Raw genomic sequence first — 18,341 nt, 5'->3', positions numbered from 1 at the left:
TTATATAGAGAACTAGAAAAAAATTTCCAGCTTTATTTTCAACTTAAAAGCAACTCTTCAAATGAGTTTTATGTAAAAGTATCTATCCATTCCAAACATAAGTTAAAAGCAACTATTCATTTTGACTGAAATTATCCGTATACCTTTATACCCTTTAAAATACTATAGTATTATATTATTATAATATAGTATTCTTTTAAAATAAAGTAGTATCATATTATATTAGTATAGTATTTCTTTATAATAATGTAGTGTTGTTTTATTGTATTATATTAGTATATTATTCTTTTACAATAAGGTAGTATTACATTACATTAGTGTAGTATTTTTTTATAATAATATAGTATTACTTTATTGTATTATATTAGTGTAGTATTCTTTTACAATAAAGTAGCATTACATTATCATAGTGTAGTATTCTTTTATTACAGTATTACTTTACAACAATACAGTATTGCTTTATAATAGTGTAGTATAACTTTTTAATAGTATAGTATTATTTTATAATAGTGTAGTATTATTTTTATTATAATGTAATATTATTTTATAATAATATAGTATTACTTTATAATAGTGTAGTATTGCTTTATAACTGCAAGAGTAATTGGATAATTTCATCCCATTTGGATAGTTGCTTTTAAGTTACATTTCAAATGAGGAGAATTTTTTATTTGAAACTTAACTGGATAGTTATTTTTAAGTTTAAACTCAATTAGATATTTTTAATTAAATTTTTTTTAATTTATATTTATCATATCATAGTCAAAAAAATTTTAATTTTACTTCACCGGACCCTGTATAATTTCATTACTTTTGAGAGAGAGTATACCCTACGCAGTATATATCATATGGTCTTATATGCCGTCCATTCAATCACTGCAGTGATAATACTAATGTGAGTTTTTGATAGGTGGGCCTTTAGAAACCGGCGGTTGTGATTGACGATGTGCACGGCCGCTGCCGCATGGTGTAATATTATTTTCCTGCACCTACCCTTCGCCCTGCGCGTTTTCGTTACAATTGGTTGCTTGCGCGGAGGTGCCTTTTCATGAACTCTTGTGCCAGAAATTTCCAGTCCTTTCTCTCTCCTGACCACCTCGTCTCCCATCTCCTCTCTCCACCCCCGACCCTCAAGAAACTCCAACAAATCCAAGCCCAAATCCTCACCAATCCTCGCCTCCAATCCAATCCAAACCTCCTCTCCCACTTCATCTCTCACTTCATCCAAACCTACAATCTCTCCAACTCCTCCCTTCTCCTCCGCCACCTCCCCAAGCCCCACCACCAACCCTCCATATGGAACCACCTCCTCCGCTCCTCCGCCGAGTCCTCTCCGCCCCCAGGATTCCTCTCCGTCTACCGCGCAATGCTCCAAGAAAACATCTCCCCCGACCGAGCCACCTTCACCACCCTCCTCCGCCACTTCTCCGCTCTCCCCAACCCCTCCGATGCCGTCGCAACACTCCATTGCCAAATCATCAAACTCGGCCACGCTTCCGATCGATTCTTACTCACTGGTTTGTTGAATTTATACTCTAAAGTTGGCTGCTTGAACGCCGCGGAGCAACTGTTTGTGGAAATGCCCGAGAGGGATGTTATCGCCAATAATGCAATGATTGCTGCGTTGAGTAGTCACGGGCGCATCATCGATGCGCGGAGACTGTTTGAGTCAATGCCGGAGAAGAGCTCAGCTTCTTGGAACTCGATGATCACTTGCTATTGCAAGCAGAATGATGTTCGTGCTGCTCGTGAGATATTTGACAGGAATCCGATTAAGGATGTTGTTTCATGGAATGCGATGATTGATGGGTATTGTAAGATGGGGCAGCTGGAGATGGCACGGGAGTTGTTTGATAGGATGGGGTTGGCGAAGAATTCAGTGACATGGAATACGGTGATCTCAGCGTGTCTTCATCATAGGGAATTTGCTATGGCGCTTTCGATGTTTCAGGTGATGCAAGTGGAGAATGTGAGGCCTACTGAGGTCACCATGGTGAGTTTGCTATCTGCTTGTGCTCACTTGGGTGCATTAAGTATGGGTCGATGGCTTCATGCTTATATCCGGAATCATCGACTGAAGATTGATGTCGTCTTGGGTAATGCTCTTATAGATATGTACTTCAAGTGTGGGAGTGTTGAGGCTGCACTTCAAGTCTTCCATGGGATGTCTATGAAAAATGTGTTCTGTTGGAATTCGGTCATTGCGGGATTAGGAATGAATGGTTATGGAGAACAAGCCATAGAAATTTTTCTTGAGATGGATAGGAGGGGAGGATTTAAGCCAGATGGAGTAACATTTGTTGGGCTCTTGTCAGGATGTAGTCATTCAGGTTTAGTATCCGAAGGCAAGAAATATTTCTCTCGAATGCTTGGTGTTTATGGAATACAGCCTGAGATTGAACACTATGGTTGTATGGTTGACCTTCTAGGCCGGGCCGGATATGTTGAGGAAGCTTTAAATCTCATAGAAACAATGCCCATTCAGCCTAACTCTGTGGTTTGGGGGAGTTTGCTTCGTGCATGCCGGATACACAAGGATGCTAAGCTAAGTGAACGGGTGACGCAACGTCTGCTAGAGTTAGATCCTGATGATGGTGCTAATTATGTGTTTCTATCGAATGTGTATGCATCATCAAAGCGTTGGGATGATGTGGAGAGATGTAGGCAGATTATGATCGAAAGAGGGGTGCAAAAAGTACCTGGATGTAGTTCTATCGAGGTGAATAATATGATTCATGAGTTTGTCGTTGGTGATGCCTCACACCCGCAATTTGAACAGATCAATACTTTTCTGGTTGAGATTGAACAGGAATTGAGGAAACTTGGGTATAGTCCAAGCACAGATTCTGTGCTTCATGACATAGAGGATGAGGAGAAGGAGAATGCAGTTATGTATCATAGTGAGAAGATTGCGATTGCTTTCGGGCTTATGAGTACAAGGGGAAAAGAGCCAATTCGAGTGGTGAAGAACCTTAGAGTTTGTAGTGATTGCCATGAAGCAACAAAATTTATAGCTAAGTTATTTCAGAGAGAGATAATTGTTAGGGATCGGAACCGGTTCCACCATTTTAGAGATGGAACCTGTTCTTGCAAGGATTACTGGTGAAGATAGAAGTAGATGATGGTTCCTGACTCGAAGTAATCTGCTTTGATGAAGTAATGTATGCTCGTTTATTTTCAGTTGTTTTCAAATGATTCTTTGTAATTTTGTAGTTTGAGTTTTCATTTTCTTTTTTCTTTTTTTTTATTAATATGATGGACTGGCAACAGAACATCAAACCCACCATGAATGGAGTTTTTTGTTGTAACTGCTATTATGTCTGTTCCTATAGCTAACAATTTATCATAGTTTTAAGCTTATTTATAGCAAATAAGCTTTACACCAATTTGTACTCATAATTGAGCCTGTTTTAGCTTTTATGGCATGTGACCAAATGTTCTCTTTCCTATCAACGTTGCTTAAAATTACTTAACAAATTTTTTTGACACTCTTAATTTGCAGTTTTTATTCATAGTGCTGCTGAGGATAAATCTCAGCATCTCATCTCTGCTATATTCCATGTTCCATGTAACCAGGTAATCCTTATTTGTCAGCAAGCTGGCCCAGGTGACGACTCTATTTTGTTTTTTATTTGGTTTCTTCTCTCTGTCTCTCTCTATGTGTTTCTGGTGGGGGTGGGGGTGGTGTGTAGGGCTGGGGGCTTGGCAGGGATGGGGTAGGCCAGAAGAGGCCCATAGGCAATGGGCTAGCCAACAGGGGATTTGTTCTTCACTAGAGACACCTAACCTTTGAAACTTTAATGAAGGTGGGATTTCGACCCATGTCTCTAGCACCACCACTAAGAGTATTTACCAGCTTGGTAAGTTGGCCCCTTTTAACCACAGCAATATGTTTGCATCTACAATTTTTCATAATCAGTAATATGAGTATGAGTAAGCTTGACGCTACCTAAAGCTTTTCAACAAGTCAAAAGTATATGCTTTGTGGCTTGGACACCTTGGAGACATTAGCTTCATTGCAGGATTGTTGATTCTATAAAGCAGTCCCTATTCATACAAGACATGTTGATGACAGTTTCTGGTTCCTTGTAGTTTTTCCCCCTGTTTTCCATTTGTCACATTGAAGCTTTGATCATCTTTGGATGTTCTATTTGGTATTATCTATATGTCTAATTTATCTTAAATTGCAGAACAAGATTGGTTCCATCTCTGTTCATTGATTTACTGATTGGATTTTTTCATTCATCCCTCTTTAGGCATGAACTCTTCTATCTACTGTTTGGGGTGTTACATATTGTTCATGATCTGGTTGGTTTGTTCATGGAAATGGTCCAGGGCATGCATGCCAAGAATGCCTTGCCATCACCGGGCTTGGTAGCTTGGCAAGAAGAAACCCATTTAGTATGGTTTATAATGGTCATTTACAATCAACTATATGATCAAAGTAAAAGCACATCAAGATGCAACATGATTTCGGCAAAGACAGTTTACCAAGAGACCATTCTGATACACCATAGGCAGTCTTATGTTAGGATCATATGATCAAAACCCACACACACCATTAGCCAGGAAACATATTTGGAGTAATTCTCTATGCAGCATGATCAGATCTTGCTTCATACCCAAGATGGAGAGCTGTTTGATCTTGTTGGTGGGAGTAATGGGTTGCAGCCTCCAACAGATTGACATGGTAGTAGTTTCTAGAATCAAATGCTGGAAGAGCATCAAACTGAGGTCCTTCTTGTGCAATGCTTACCTGCAGTGCTGCTTGCTCATTCTCTGCAATCTGAATAGATCAAATGATTATGAGAGGTAGAATATTGGTTGCCTGAAGAATTCTTCTAGTTAATATTTTAGTCAAAATTTAGTGATTTTTCTTGGGCTTCTGTTCATAAAAGAGCAAAAAGCTCAGATTGAGGATTACAGGGGACCACTTATTACAACTTAAGTCTTCTATATACTTCATGCGGGGAATTATTTTCAGACAACCTCCATGACCTGAAAACTGGGAAAGGATAAACTCTCTGGAGAACTTTGGAACTAATTGCAGGGAAAACAGGTACTTTTATGAGTTTCCAATTTTTCAGTAATGATTTCATGCTGAACACCTGCAACTAGTGAAATCAGTTCTTGCGCCCATCAAGATACTCGATGCCTTGGCTGCCTGATTGTCTAGCATGAGTGTTGGACATTACAGCTTGTGGGGCAATAACCAGTGTCTGGAATGACTTGAATTCATCTGAGAAAAACTATAGAATCCTCTGTTGTCTCATTTACAGCTTTTGGTCCTTCAACTGTTTTATTTCCTTATGATTTTTGGCAGTTCAGTTGAGGCTACAGCACAGAGACTGTCAATTGATTGCAATTCAAATTCATGTACCATTTTCTGTCAGGATTGAACCGAACAAGAAAGTGATGTATTGTATTCCATATTACGCCTATGAGAAAAGATTATTGGTCTCAGGCTTGTTAAAATCCTTGATTTATTTAATTGTTAAGATCAAGCAAATGATAAAGTAGAATCGAGTTCTTCAGTTTAGAAGAGGCTTCCTTGTTGCTCTTACCTTAGCTCTGAGGCACATATTGTCATTTTGAAGCTCCGCTTCCTGAAGTTACAAAAGGAACATTACTCAGGAGGGAACAGCTAAAAACAAAAGAGAAGAACCATTGATTGTGGGGAAGTGATGTTACCCTTCTCTGCATGTACTCAATCTCTGAAAACAACAGCTCATGCTGTTAAAAGAAAAATTAACTAGGTTAGCTGGGACCAATATACGAAAGGACACTCACACATGTAATCCTTCTAAATAGATTAAATGTTGTGCGCTTAAAAATTTCTTTTCACAATGTCTCCAAGCTTTACATGACTAAAAATAAAGTTGACCAAAAGTTTAATATCATTGTGCTTGCTCAGCTGGTCAAGTAGATTTTTTCTACATCCTCTAATACTCTCTAAATAGAAAGGTCCAACATATCTAGCGAATCAAATGGTACAGTGATGATCTTATGTAGAGTACCTTCTTTGATCTGATCCTTGTGATGCCTCTTTCAAGTCGGTTTTCAAGTTGCTTAAGTTCCTTCACACTCAAAGAACTCAGAGCATCACCCATCAAGTGCCTGGAAAAAACTGGCTATACAATTAGCAGTAGTATGCTATATCATCTGGGGTGTGGACTGCTCATTAGAAGTAACCTTAAATTATGTATTCTTTCAATAGAGATCTTTTTCTTCCCCTTGAAAATATTGGAGTTTTTCCCATTATATCTAACTCAAATTAGTTTTAAGATAATGGGTGTACCGATTTGCATTTTGTAATGTTTGGATCTGGTGGCGCAGTTTTGCTGATTCTTGCTGATAATACTGCTGCATTCACATCATCAAAGATAGAAAGATAGTCAGATGAACCCTAATTTTCATTCATTCATTCTTTTTTTTGAAGGTGCTATCAGTGTTCTGCAAGAAGGATTGCTCATGCTTATGTATTCTTTTCTCTTTCTTGGCCGCTTGTTATCCAGTGAAAATAGAGGTCATAGAAAATCACAGACATGCCTTCTTTAGTTTCTTCTGGGAGGATGTAAGATAATGAAAATATTGGTATTCACCAAAAACTATTGAATGAGTTTTTCTGAGATGAAAGTGGGAGAACCGGGAATCAGTATTCCATTTAGTTTGTCGCTAAATTTTTCAGCTCTTTAATGTTATCTATTGTGGAAGATTTCTGACTGCGTATGGATATGATTGGAGCAGACTGGAGACCATCGGAGCAGCGTTTCTGTAAAATAAATCCCAATCGAAATTGGCTCCGGCGAAGATCTTTCGACGATCAAGTTAAAAATCTAGCGCAACAGAAGAGGAGGAGAAGAAATCACAAGAAGGCACAAGTATGGTTGGCACACACGCGTCCTCTCTCTCTCTTTTGTTACGTCAGATTCCTGATTTGATCGTCGAAGGGTCCTCGCCGGAGCCTATTTCGGTCAGAACTTGTTTTGCAGGAACGTCTCTCTAGTAGTCTTCAGTCTGCTCTAACCGTATCCGGTCGAAAATCTTTTACAATATTACCAATTCTTTATATTTTAAAAATAGGAATCCAGGTGAACTAACTTTGATATTTCAATGTTGCAATTCACTCTTTTATATCTAGCTATCTACTTTCTTATCTAAGAAAAGAAAGGACTATTGATTACTTGGTAGCATAATCCTTGTCTCACAAGCCGCTGGATGCTCATCATACTTGCCGCAAGCTATTAAGCTGGAAAGGGCGCGGCGCGCTAATGCCAAATGAAAGCATGGTGCTGTACGACTTCCTACTAGTAATATGAATATACTAATTGGTATCTGCCAACTGATAGTTGCACTTCTTGCATTCATAATGTCCATGTCAAGTCTCGGATTCAAACCATGGAGGCATATTGTAACCACCCAGAAAAACACACACCTATGGGTTCTCACACATATCCTCCACAACTGAAAAAATTAAAAAACAAGAACCAATTATGAAGCCATAAATGGAGAATTTCGATAATCAAACAATAACAAAGTTCTTATTGAAATCCTTGGATTTCAGACTGCTGTTGGCTCCAGGTAATGACTTAGGCATTCGGCTTGTTACCTTGTTAACAGTGAATCTAATCTGATGGACAATATGACTCCTTCCAGTAGTGATCTTTTTTTTTTTTTGATAGTTCAATAGAATTTGTTTTCAATTAGTTAATTTCACAACCATTATTGGAAGGGTTCTACATCAACTTTCATAGCTCAACTTTTCTTTTCATAAAGCATGCTTACCATCTGGTGGTGCAGTCTAGTAGTTGATTGCTTTGACAACAGCAGAACCACAAGATGAAAATGGCTTTCTCCAAACTGAAATTTTGACCATCCTACCATCTCTGCTATACTGGCCGTGACCTCAAAATTTTTTCTTCAAATTATATTGCTCAGAGATGACTGTAATATTTTTACCTTCTCTAATATGCATTTCATTGTCGTAACTCTCTTTCCAATGAACCATTCGACCTGTAATCCTTAAAAATTACACCTCTGACGTTTTCCCCCTTTCCATGTCTGTATATATAAGTATTTCTATAACAAATCTATAACGGGAGTCCCTTACTCCCCTCGTTTACTCTAAAAAAAATATGCATTTCATTATGGTACATTCATAACAGGCTATAGACATGCTCAAGCACCCTCTAAGAAGCATGGATTCCTACACCCTAGCAACCTCATCCTTTCAAGACAAATTAAAACCTTTGTTAGCTCATGCCTATTCTCTAATCGAATTGAAACCTAACTATTTTTAGATCTCCAAACCCTTAATCATCATCTACCTTAGTTAAAATTCACCACATTACATAGTTACAATGATTACGGACTCGCTTGGTTCATGGAAAATAAAGAGGGGAAGAGGTAATTTCTGGGAAGTAGAGAGGGAGTCTTTTATTTGGTTGGAGTTATAAGAAGAAAAAGAATAGAAAAATCTCTTTCCATGGGAAGATACTTCCCACATTTTATGGAAAGTGGAAATCTATAGGGGAGGTAGGTTTTGGAACTTCTCATGGGATGGAAATTGATAAACAAAAATCATATAAGGCGGGCACTATAGATCATCATAAGGGGTGGGCTTAGTTTCATGCCATATTTTCTCTTCTTTTGCATCTTAAGAAAAAAAAAATCTAGAAGTCAAATAGGAATTGGATTTCTCCTACTAATGGAATACATTTGTTCCATAACTGAAATAAAAAATAAAATAAAATGTATGCCTAAGAGAGATCCTTCATGACTATCCATATCTTTTTCCTTCTTCATCAAGCCTTTCCATCCATTATCTTTCTCGTCAAGCTATTTCTCCTATTCATAAGGTCTTTCTCTCAAGTCTCTTTCTCCTCTTTCAAACCCCACATACCATCTCTTCTATCCATGAGATCTTCTTCGAGTCCCTTTCTCCTATTCTAAATCTCTCTGCTTTTCTAAGATCTTGGCATTTAAAAGTTCATGAAAATTGTACATCATTGTACCTAGAGGTATGTATTAGGATGTCGGATGAATATTTTGCTAGGTGTATATTAATTAATCATGTACTGTATACTGGTGAATACTAAGTTTGACAAACTATATATTAATTTACTGTAGATATGTATTGGGTTGTTACTGGGTATGTATCACAAAAGCTTATGGTATGTATCATCTGGTCATATACTGTATATTGGTCAACTTCATAATTTGAAAACTATATATCGATTTATTTGTAGGTATGTATTGACCTATTTGATGATTAATTTATTTAGTGTGCATCATATGGTCATATAGTATGTATTGCTAAAAGTATGTATTGAAAATAAAGAAGAAAGAAAATGCCTTAATCATAGGACTAATAACTCTGTTAGCAAAAATAGTCTTTAACTTTTAGACTTATTCTTTAAGATTAATTTTAAGAGAAACATGGCAAACTATTAAGCCCGTCTCATATGCTGTCCTATAGTGCCTGCCCCACATGATTTTTGTTCGAAATTAATGATATTTTTTTCAAAAATATCCTTTTAAGATCCATAGTTAATTAAGATCTTGTAAAATATCAATAGATGGTTAGGATGAAATATTAAATAGTGATATATACCAAGTCTCTATTTTTTTTATCTTACAAAATTAATATAATATAATATTAATATTATCCTAATATTTATATTGATATAAATATTATAATATTTATAATATACTAATATTATTTTAATATTTATACTAATATAATATTTTATGAATAGTAGTATAGTATTTATATTAATATATTAATATAATATTAATATATATTAGCATCATATTAATGTTATGTTATAATATAATAATATTATATTTATATAAATATAAATATAATATTATTATTTATACAAAGTTTAGGAATAAAAATGTATAATTTTATATCTATTAAGGGTATAATAGATATTTTGTATAAATTTTTCAAGAAGTGGATGTTCAACCAAATATAAGCCACTCTAAAATAAGCTATTTTTTCATGGTCAACCAAACATATCAAAATTATATTCTTAGAAAGTAACAGACAGTTACTTTTTTGGAAGTTAATTTTTGGATAGTTACTTGAAAGTTAATTTTTAGGAAGAAAAGTTCTTCCCATGAACCAAACGAGTTCTACATATTAATACCACATGAAAACACTTATTTTTAAAGTCATACCATAAAGAGTCATTGAAATGCAAAATCATAATATTATTTTACACTGGTTTTTCTTGTCAATGCTCAAAGTATTTGCATAAGGCACTAATTAGCTTTTCATATTCTTTTACACTATGATTTTTATCACAACTCCATCAAAAGATCAAACTTAGACATATATGAATATAACTTGCAATTCAAATTATATACATGCCACAGTTGGCTATCAAGGATAATTGCATCTAAGGTCATATAGTATATCATCTGCTTGCCCTCAAACTAAACATCAGGAATAGTCTAGAAAGTAGTGCTTTCTAGTTTTCAAGTGAAAAGGATGTAAACTGAACTGACTCTGTTAACAATAATACAAAAACATTGCTTGAAATTTTTTGTGAACCAATAAGCCATCTCACACTTTATTACACTATGGTAAGCTTTATCATTTGTTCTTTAAAAACATAAAAATCAAATGTATAGAATGATAAGTTTTCTGATCCCATTTTAATAGTTTTAGTTAAAAATGATAAACCCTATCAAAGAGAAATAGAAATTGAACATAACATTTCAAGATATTTGAGGAAGATATGTGAAAATGATAATAATAAAAAATTATGATCATTAATGTCTATTAATAATAGAAGCTACTTCTTGATGCAAAAGATGGACAAATCCATCTACCAATTCTATGATGCTAATCTGCTAACCTATAACAGTGTAGTAAGAATTGATAAAAATATACAAGCAGAAGGAGAAAAATCTACTTACTTGAGAATTAACATCTATAATAGCACCTGAATTTGAACTATCAGCACATGCATTCTTGTACCTCTCAATGGTTGATTTGATGCTGAAAAAAATTATATGCTTTTAATCTACATTATATAATATTTCTTTCTATATAACATAAATCAATAAAGAATAAAAAATATCACACTTAATTTATCTAGATAATGCTTTGAGTAAGTATCAAATGATGAAATTAGAGGTGGACTGAAGAATCCTAGAGGAGAGAGCCAAATCAACCATAACAAGTGATTAAATATGATTTTTTTGGCACTCAAATTTTTTAAATTAGGCTCAATTAGTTTACAGAAATATAGCTCAAATGGTACAACTTTCTCAACAGCAGTAGAAGCAAATGTTGTATGAAGGTTACTATTACATGAAATAGGGTTTTATGCAATAAAATTTGTATACAATTTTATAATGTTACTCTAATTCTAAATATATACCATTCTACTTGTTTACATATTCCATAATATCATTTTTACTCTTTTTTTGGGAAAAAATGCTTCTTTTGATATATGCAAATTCATATAAACAAATGACTAAAACATTAAATATTTTTCATATGCATGTCACACTAGATGGAAAAAAGAATCTCTAGATAATTGGATATTATACCTTTGCATAACATCAAAAGAATCTATTTATAAAAAAGCTGAACTTAGAACCACTTGACTCATCATGTTTCACAAGTCATAAACAAGATTATTAGGATTTTAGATAAGATGATCCTAAACAAGATATCTAGCATCACTAATATTAGTCTTCAAATATAAATAGCAAACTCCATCATTTATATGTTGGAACTCTAGGAGGCTTGTTCCAGATATAAATTTTAAAATAACTCTTTAAATGTTAATAAACATAACTCAATTTAATTCGTGAAGTAAGAAGCTATAACAAATCTGAAAGTAGAGTATCTGGACCTTGTTATCTATACAAATAAATAGGAGACTATTGATCATATAAATGAAAATATACTGTACTTAGATATTAAAATGATTCATAAATATAATTACTAGAAGTCCTAAAACAAAGACATCAACTTCTTTCTTTTTTTAAAAAATAATAATGTTGAAAGAATTGATGGAATAACTATCCATGTCCAACAATTTGGCAAACCCTCTCAAGGTTCACAATTGGAACTTTCTCCTTTAGAAGTGGCATGCAATTACTTAAGTATAGCCTTATTTGCAACATCATTAACTCTTTTTCTTGTTGAATAAATAATTATAATTTATAAGTGATAAATATAACCTTAAAATACTTAGTGTAAGCCTACTAACCATGTCTAAAGGATACTAAACATCCTATCCTATATCTCGCACTTTTTAGAGACAAAAATACATCCTTAAATTGCTTTTTTTATATTGATTTCATAAAGGGAGTTGTGCTTTGAATTAGCATTCATTCAGCAATGAAGGAGAAGATGGTTGATTTTTTCTATTATGCATTCATTTAGCAATAATTTTGGTGAATATATCTATATCATAGAATAAAATTTTATCTTTGCAATATTTTAATTTTGTTTACTAAATATTTTTCATCTGTGATGGATTTTTCACCTCTATTTGACTATTTGGCTTCCATAATTGTTGACAGGTCCATTACAATATTACTATTATGATTTATTTTGGTGATGGATTATATGGTTTAAATATATTTATTTTTTTTGGTTCATAAGTTATGATGATAGTTGTGAATATGATCTTCAATATCTTTTTTATAAGTTTATTAGTCATCTACATGGTTGCAACTTAGAAGGATATATATATGGCAATTGATACAACCACCAAATTATATATGATCCAATGCCGAGTAGCTTAAGTAGTTAGCCTCTTGGAGGAGCTACCTAAGAGGTTTCTTTTAATGGCTTTCGATGACATGAACTTTCAAACTTTGACTCAATGATCTTCTTATATGCACATGGATTTGTATAGTTGGTTTGTTGCTTATACTCATATTTATTAATCATTTTGCTATTTATTAGTTTGAACATGAGGTCTTCTTTCAGCTTTTTCATAGATTTGACTATGCTATGGATACATTATTTATGTATACTTTATTGGTGGTATATGTTGAAACAGAAGTGAAGTAGCTTTCTACTTTTTTGTCATGAAATATTACATATATATATATATATATATATCTTGATAGGTTGACAACATTTTGGTATTTGTTTGTATATCATCTTGTTTGGATATTAATTGACAGCCAATAAGTAATGTGAATGGTAAAATGGTTTATAGGCTGTTGTAATGCTAAAATTTATGTTTATCACTTCTATACTTATTTAGTTTGATGGCTGCATGTGTGGTAGACATTGGAACCACCACCTATGGGGTGATGATGCATAGATTGGTTTGGAGAGAGTTGATATGAGGAACATAGATATTTTTTCATCATCATCAATGATCAAAAGCTCTCACAATCATGGGCTATCCAAGCTATGTGAGCCCCATAGTTTACTGTTTCTTTTTTAGTTTGCATTTGTCTTTTATTTTTACTTATTTTTAGTTCTACGTAAGAAATGAAAAAAAGGACTATACGGCGGCTGCACTATGAAGCAATAAACTTTATACTTGATCTGCTGTAAATTAATTTTATTACTATATTAGATATATAAAGATTTGAAATGATGCATGCATTGGGCTTTGGGATTTAAAGTTTTTCTTCATGATGTGTTATATTTTTAATAATATTAAAAATTTATTTATATGTTTGATTAATTATCATCTTCACTTTAGGTATGTAACTTTGACTGTTGAAATGTTTGCTTACGACTTCATGGATGCCAACTTGAAAAATATAAAAAATATAAATAATTATTAATAAAATAATAAATTTTACTTAATAATTAATAATATGTTTAATAAGTAAGATTATTTTAATTCCTTATTTTAGTAATCAATGATTTCAGGATTGAAGACCAATATAAGCCATAGTAAATAATATTATTTTAATAATAAATATTTTATTATTTTTATAAATTTATAATAAATATTAGTTTGGAACTACTTAGAGGTTAACAATAGTTTTCAAAATTATTATTTTAATCAAGCGAAGTATGGTCAAGTTCACATTAGATATAATTAAAAATGTTATTTAAGTATCGAGAGAATAAAAAAAATAATATGATGATATATCATGAATATATGATGTTATTTAAGTATTTAAGTATTCATCCAACACATTCTTATAGTATCGTTACATACTAAGAAATATATAATATTATTAAATATCCTGAATATATTTGATAATATAATAATATTTTGATATATCAATATGTGTTCTACAATATATTTTATTTCTATAATTAGTAAAGGGGAGACTAATTTACTAAAAACAGATAATCTCACTATCAAAACTAACCAAACATCCAAAATGGTTGGAATTGACTTTCTACACCATGCAATCAAGCACCTAAAGCCATCAAAGTATTTTTTTTAAAATTCTTGCAGCAAACCAAAGAGTAGAAGTGCTTATTTTTAGAAAAATGACGTTTGAAATGCTACTTTTAGAAAGTACCCGAAAGTCACTTTCAATCCACTTGCACAACCAAATATCCTTAGAGACAAGGTAAGATGAGGACTGAAGCTTAAATATTCTTCAGAATAGATAAAAATATAAAGAAAATGTGCAACATATTAGATATCTCTTCCATCTAATATCTATATCTCTATAAAAATCCATACAATCTAAGATTATAGGCACGAAGTGGAAAGAAAGGGATCTATATAGATGTCTGAATTTTTTTAAGGTGATTGGAATATCACATAAATAACTTTTGATACGAGATGTTTCTGAGAAAGAAAGACTGAATATCTTATATCTGCTACTTGTTAGTACCAATAGATAGGCTCATACCTTCTTCAATATCAAGTTAAGCTTTTCACTGAGACGCATTATTTTATTTTTAAATTTTCAGTGGATGTATAAGGTTGAGGACTTTATAGCACAAGGTTGAGATTTGTTGTTCATTTGATAGAAGGAATAAGAATGGATGTCATAGTTCATGTCAGTATTTCAAAGGTCTGACACATTATTAAGTCGTCATTGGAAAACAAGATTAAGAAAGCATATAAATAGGTACATTGAATATATCATATTTTTAAAAAGGAGTTAGTCTACCTAGATCAAATAAGACGATGCTAAAAAAAATTCACATGTAGTTCTCTACAATAATCAAACCCTAACATAATGATAATGAAGCTTAATAAAAAGTGTATGTCTTGATCTTGCCACACTCTTAGTTACAAAGTTTGAGATTCTTACCTAACTAAGTGATAGTAATCGATCTTTCAGAAAAATATTGAGTTAAATACACAATATGTTTCCTAAATAACTTAAAACTATATAAAAAGTCATCTTATATAGACGAATTCTATTATTTCCACCACCTATAAATCCATGCTACTGTGTGACACTAGTGTTCATCTCAACCTTATCATAGCCTGTCATTCAGTGACGTGAAAGACGGTAAATAAAAGAAATAGATGAGATCAATATTCTACCATTGGAAAACAGTAGTGAGACTCACTTTCAAGGATCAGGAACAAACCTCCAACTTCAACACCTTCGAAGGATCTCAGGTATCTCTTACAGGCCTGGAAAGCGTCCTAAAGGTCCATTTCTTATCTAACTTCTGAGTAACCTTCAAGATAGGGGATGGCAAACAAGTGGCATTTTGGCACGATCAATGGATATGAGAGGAACCTTTGAAACTAGCATTTCTAACTTGTTTCTACTAATGTCAGGAACCTAGCAGCATAGTGGCTGATTTTTAGAGTAATGGAGATTTCAGAAACCTTTTTCGAGATAATCTATGATCGAGAGAGGTGAAGAGGAACTCCGCCAACTCTCAGGGAGACTCAACCAGGTGGAAGTCTCAATAGAACCTGATACAGCCGTGGAAATGGGGAAGCACCTTCATAGTTAATAATTGTTATAAGTTCTTCAATCATGGAGGCTCAGTTTGCAAAAGCTAACTAGAAGCTTCCTCGATCTCTCATAATAACAGAGTTCCTTCAGCAAAAAATCCAAGGAAAAAAGTATTTTCCAGCTCCACTTTTTTGCATTCTTTATGAAGAAGAAGAGGACAGAAACCATCTCCTCTTAGATTACTTATACGCTCAACTATTCTGGAAGCCAATCTTGCAACACGTGTCGGTTCCTTCTCTTCCATTGTTCGTTGAAGAGACACGCTAGCATAAATAACTATCTAGATCTCTTCTGAAGCCTGTATGGCATTGCCTAGTTTCAATGGCCTACTAGAGTCTGCGGAAAGAACAAAACTGGCATATCTTCTACTTTGAAGCTTATTCACCTGCAAAGCTACTTGAACAATGCCTATTCTTTCTAGAAACTTGGACCCTGGATGATTTTTGCAACCCAGACTCATTATGTCAGAGATGATAAATTTCCTTTGGCCACCAGACTACTAGAGCATGCAGAGGTAAAGGGAGCACCTAGGTTAAAGGAAAACTGAAAGAACCGAAGGTGAGTTGCCATGAACTTTCAGAAGACTCTGAAACCTTAGGTCATGGTCGTCGAAGAAAAATAGACCTAACCAACCTGTAACTCATGCCTCGCATCTCCGTGATCTAGGGAGTCTACTCCCACTCACAAGTGGTCAACCTAGGCTGTTTTTATTGTGAGGGCCCGGTCCATTAAATGGCAAGCCCAAGAGTATTTTCTTGCATGAATTTTAAAGCATTCAGAAAAAAGAGTCGCACGTGCTGTACATGTGAGCAAGGAAAAGAAATACTGCCTCTCCAATCCTGTCGGAGAAAATTTACCTAGGGCATGCCAAAATCTATCAAAAGTCTCTCCCTCTAACTATCTGACCCCGAATCCCATCCACCATGAATGAGAAATCTTCCGAGTTGTTTGTGAGCCTCCATGGAGGAATCCTTGGGATTTTCCAACGAACCGACCGTGAGATGTCACTGAAGCCAAAGTAGTGTCTAGAACTCCTCATCCTTTCTTTTGGTCTATAGGGGAGTCAGCGTTGCTTGGATTTAAACCAGCAAACTACTGGATTTACAATAAGAACATGGCATCCCCCCCCTTTTTTTTTTCTTTTTCTCATTTCCTTCTTTCGCCGCATTGGTGACTGTCACTGAACGTGGCTGTGATGGGGTTGCCGTAGGAGGTTGCCACAGCCCCTGCTGTGAGAGGTCACTGTCGTGTGCTGGTGTTGGGTCATTGGCATCTCGAAGCGGGAAGAGAAGAGCTCTCCTCTATCTTAAGAAGGAAGAAGAGAGACAGAGTTTTCTCTCTTCTTTGTCTGCTTTCTTCTTTTCTATTGCACCCTCTTCTCCCTTCTTTTCTCTCTTTCTCTCTCTTCTTCCTTTTCTCTCCTCTCTTCCATTATCTCTCTAGTTGATTCGAGGGGTTAAGTGAGGGTATTCAAGGGGCTTGGTAATGGACCCCGGTGGACTCTAGTAGGACGTCTAAGTTGCTAATATCTGCTACATAATTTTTCTCTTTTGATGTTTGGGTTGATTCTATGGAGGAGAGATCGTTTACACAAAAAGAAGACCGAACAAAGTATACCAATAATCTGACTCATAAGTTCTAATGTGGGATTATACTATTGTGTTAAGTCCATTTGCAATAGAGATAAAGATTCTTTAATATTGTTGCAGTCAATTCCTCTATCGTCTGTCGTCAGTGATGAGCATCTGCAAACAGCATCCTCACAGACCAAAGTTGTATCCGACGGAGACCCTCCAATACTTAAGTCAGAGCGGGAATTGGTGAACATTAGTAGATTTGAGTATCAGTGTAGCAGAGCTTGGCCAGAAGTGTCTTATCAGTACTGTTTCCTTACTTCCTTTTATAGATGAATCTGATGTAACTGTCAAGCATATGGTTCGCTTTTTATGACGTTAAATTATCGGACCATAATTTATGAAGTTAGTGGGTTGTTAATTTTCAGTAATTACTGTGATAGTCGATAACCGTTCATAAGTTACAGCACATTGAGCAGATTGCCGACTATATGTCAGTTATCTTGGTATGTCGATAGAACAATTCGAGTGACCATCGATCAGTAGTTCTGATATACCGACGGTCTCAAGTCAGAGGTTGTTCTGCTGTTGGTCGGTAGTAGCCGAGTGTCAATCAGTTCGATGACCATAAGTCGGTGTCAGTCGATGCATAGTCGGAGTTATATATTCGGTCGGTTGATTTTTATTGAGTCGGATGTCAGGGGTTGGTTGACTTGAGTCAGGGATCGATTGACTTACCCAACAGTTGCCCCCTACTTTCAATCCAAGGTGATCCGACGTGTGCCACCACGTAATTTGTCACATTGGACGAAGGGAGTCTTTTCATATCATATTGAACCTCGATTTGGCTGCTAGCTTCTTCGGGATATAAGCATC

At 34.6% G+C, this 18,341-nt stretch overlaps 2 protein-coding genes across 3 annotated transcripts; one reads left to right on the top strand and one right to left on the bottom strand.

Moving 5' to 3' along the window:
* Positions 1-971: 971 nt before the first annotated feature.
* On the top strand, positions 972-3,312 carry LOC105051649 (putative pentatricopeptide repeat-containing protein At5g40405). The gene has a single exon (XM_010932171.4). It carries the CDS (start codon positions 1,049-1,051, stop codon positions 3,104-3,106), a length of 2,058 nt encoding a protein of 685 aa, XP_010930473.2. The 5' UTR covers positions 972-1,048; the 3' UTR covers positions 3,107-3,312.
* Positions 3,313-4,471: 1,159 nt separating this feature from the next.
* On the bottom strand, positions 4,472-11,069 carry LOC140851707 (agamous-like MADS-box protein MADS1). 2 transcript variants are annotated; one of them, XM_073243757.1, is made up of 6 exons: positions 10,930-11,069; positions 6,299-6,363; positions 6,018-6,117; positions 5,692-5,733; positions 5,565-5,606; positions 4,472-4,786 (listed from the first exon to the last, which is right to left on the bottom strand). In XM_073243757.1, exons 3-6 carry the CDS (start codon positions 6,108-6,110, stop codon positions 4,592-4,594), a joined length of 372 nt encoding a protein of 123 aa, XP_073099858.1. In that variant the 5' UTR covers positions 6,111-6,117; positions 6,299-6,363; positions 10,930-11,069; the 3' UTR covers positions 4,472-4,591. The 2 variants fall into 2 exon arrangements, with proteins under 2 accessions (XP_073099858.1, XP_073099859.1); XM_073243758.1 differs by having other exon boundaries at positions 6,299-6,360; positions 10,930-11,052.
* Positions 11,070-18,341: the final 7,272 nt, after the last annotated feature.

This window comes from Elaeis guineensis, chromosome 9 (genome assembly GCF_000442705.2).
Source record: "Elaeis guineensis isolate ETL-2024a chromosome 9, EG11, whole genome shotgun sequence".
NCBI classification, from domain to species: Eukaryota; Viridiplantae; Streptophyta; class Magnoliopsida; order Arecales; family Arecaceae; genus Elaeis; species Elaeis guineensis.
Note: the sequence above shows the minus strand (reverse complement) of the source record. Positions and strands in the feature narration are given on the sequence as shown.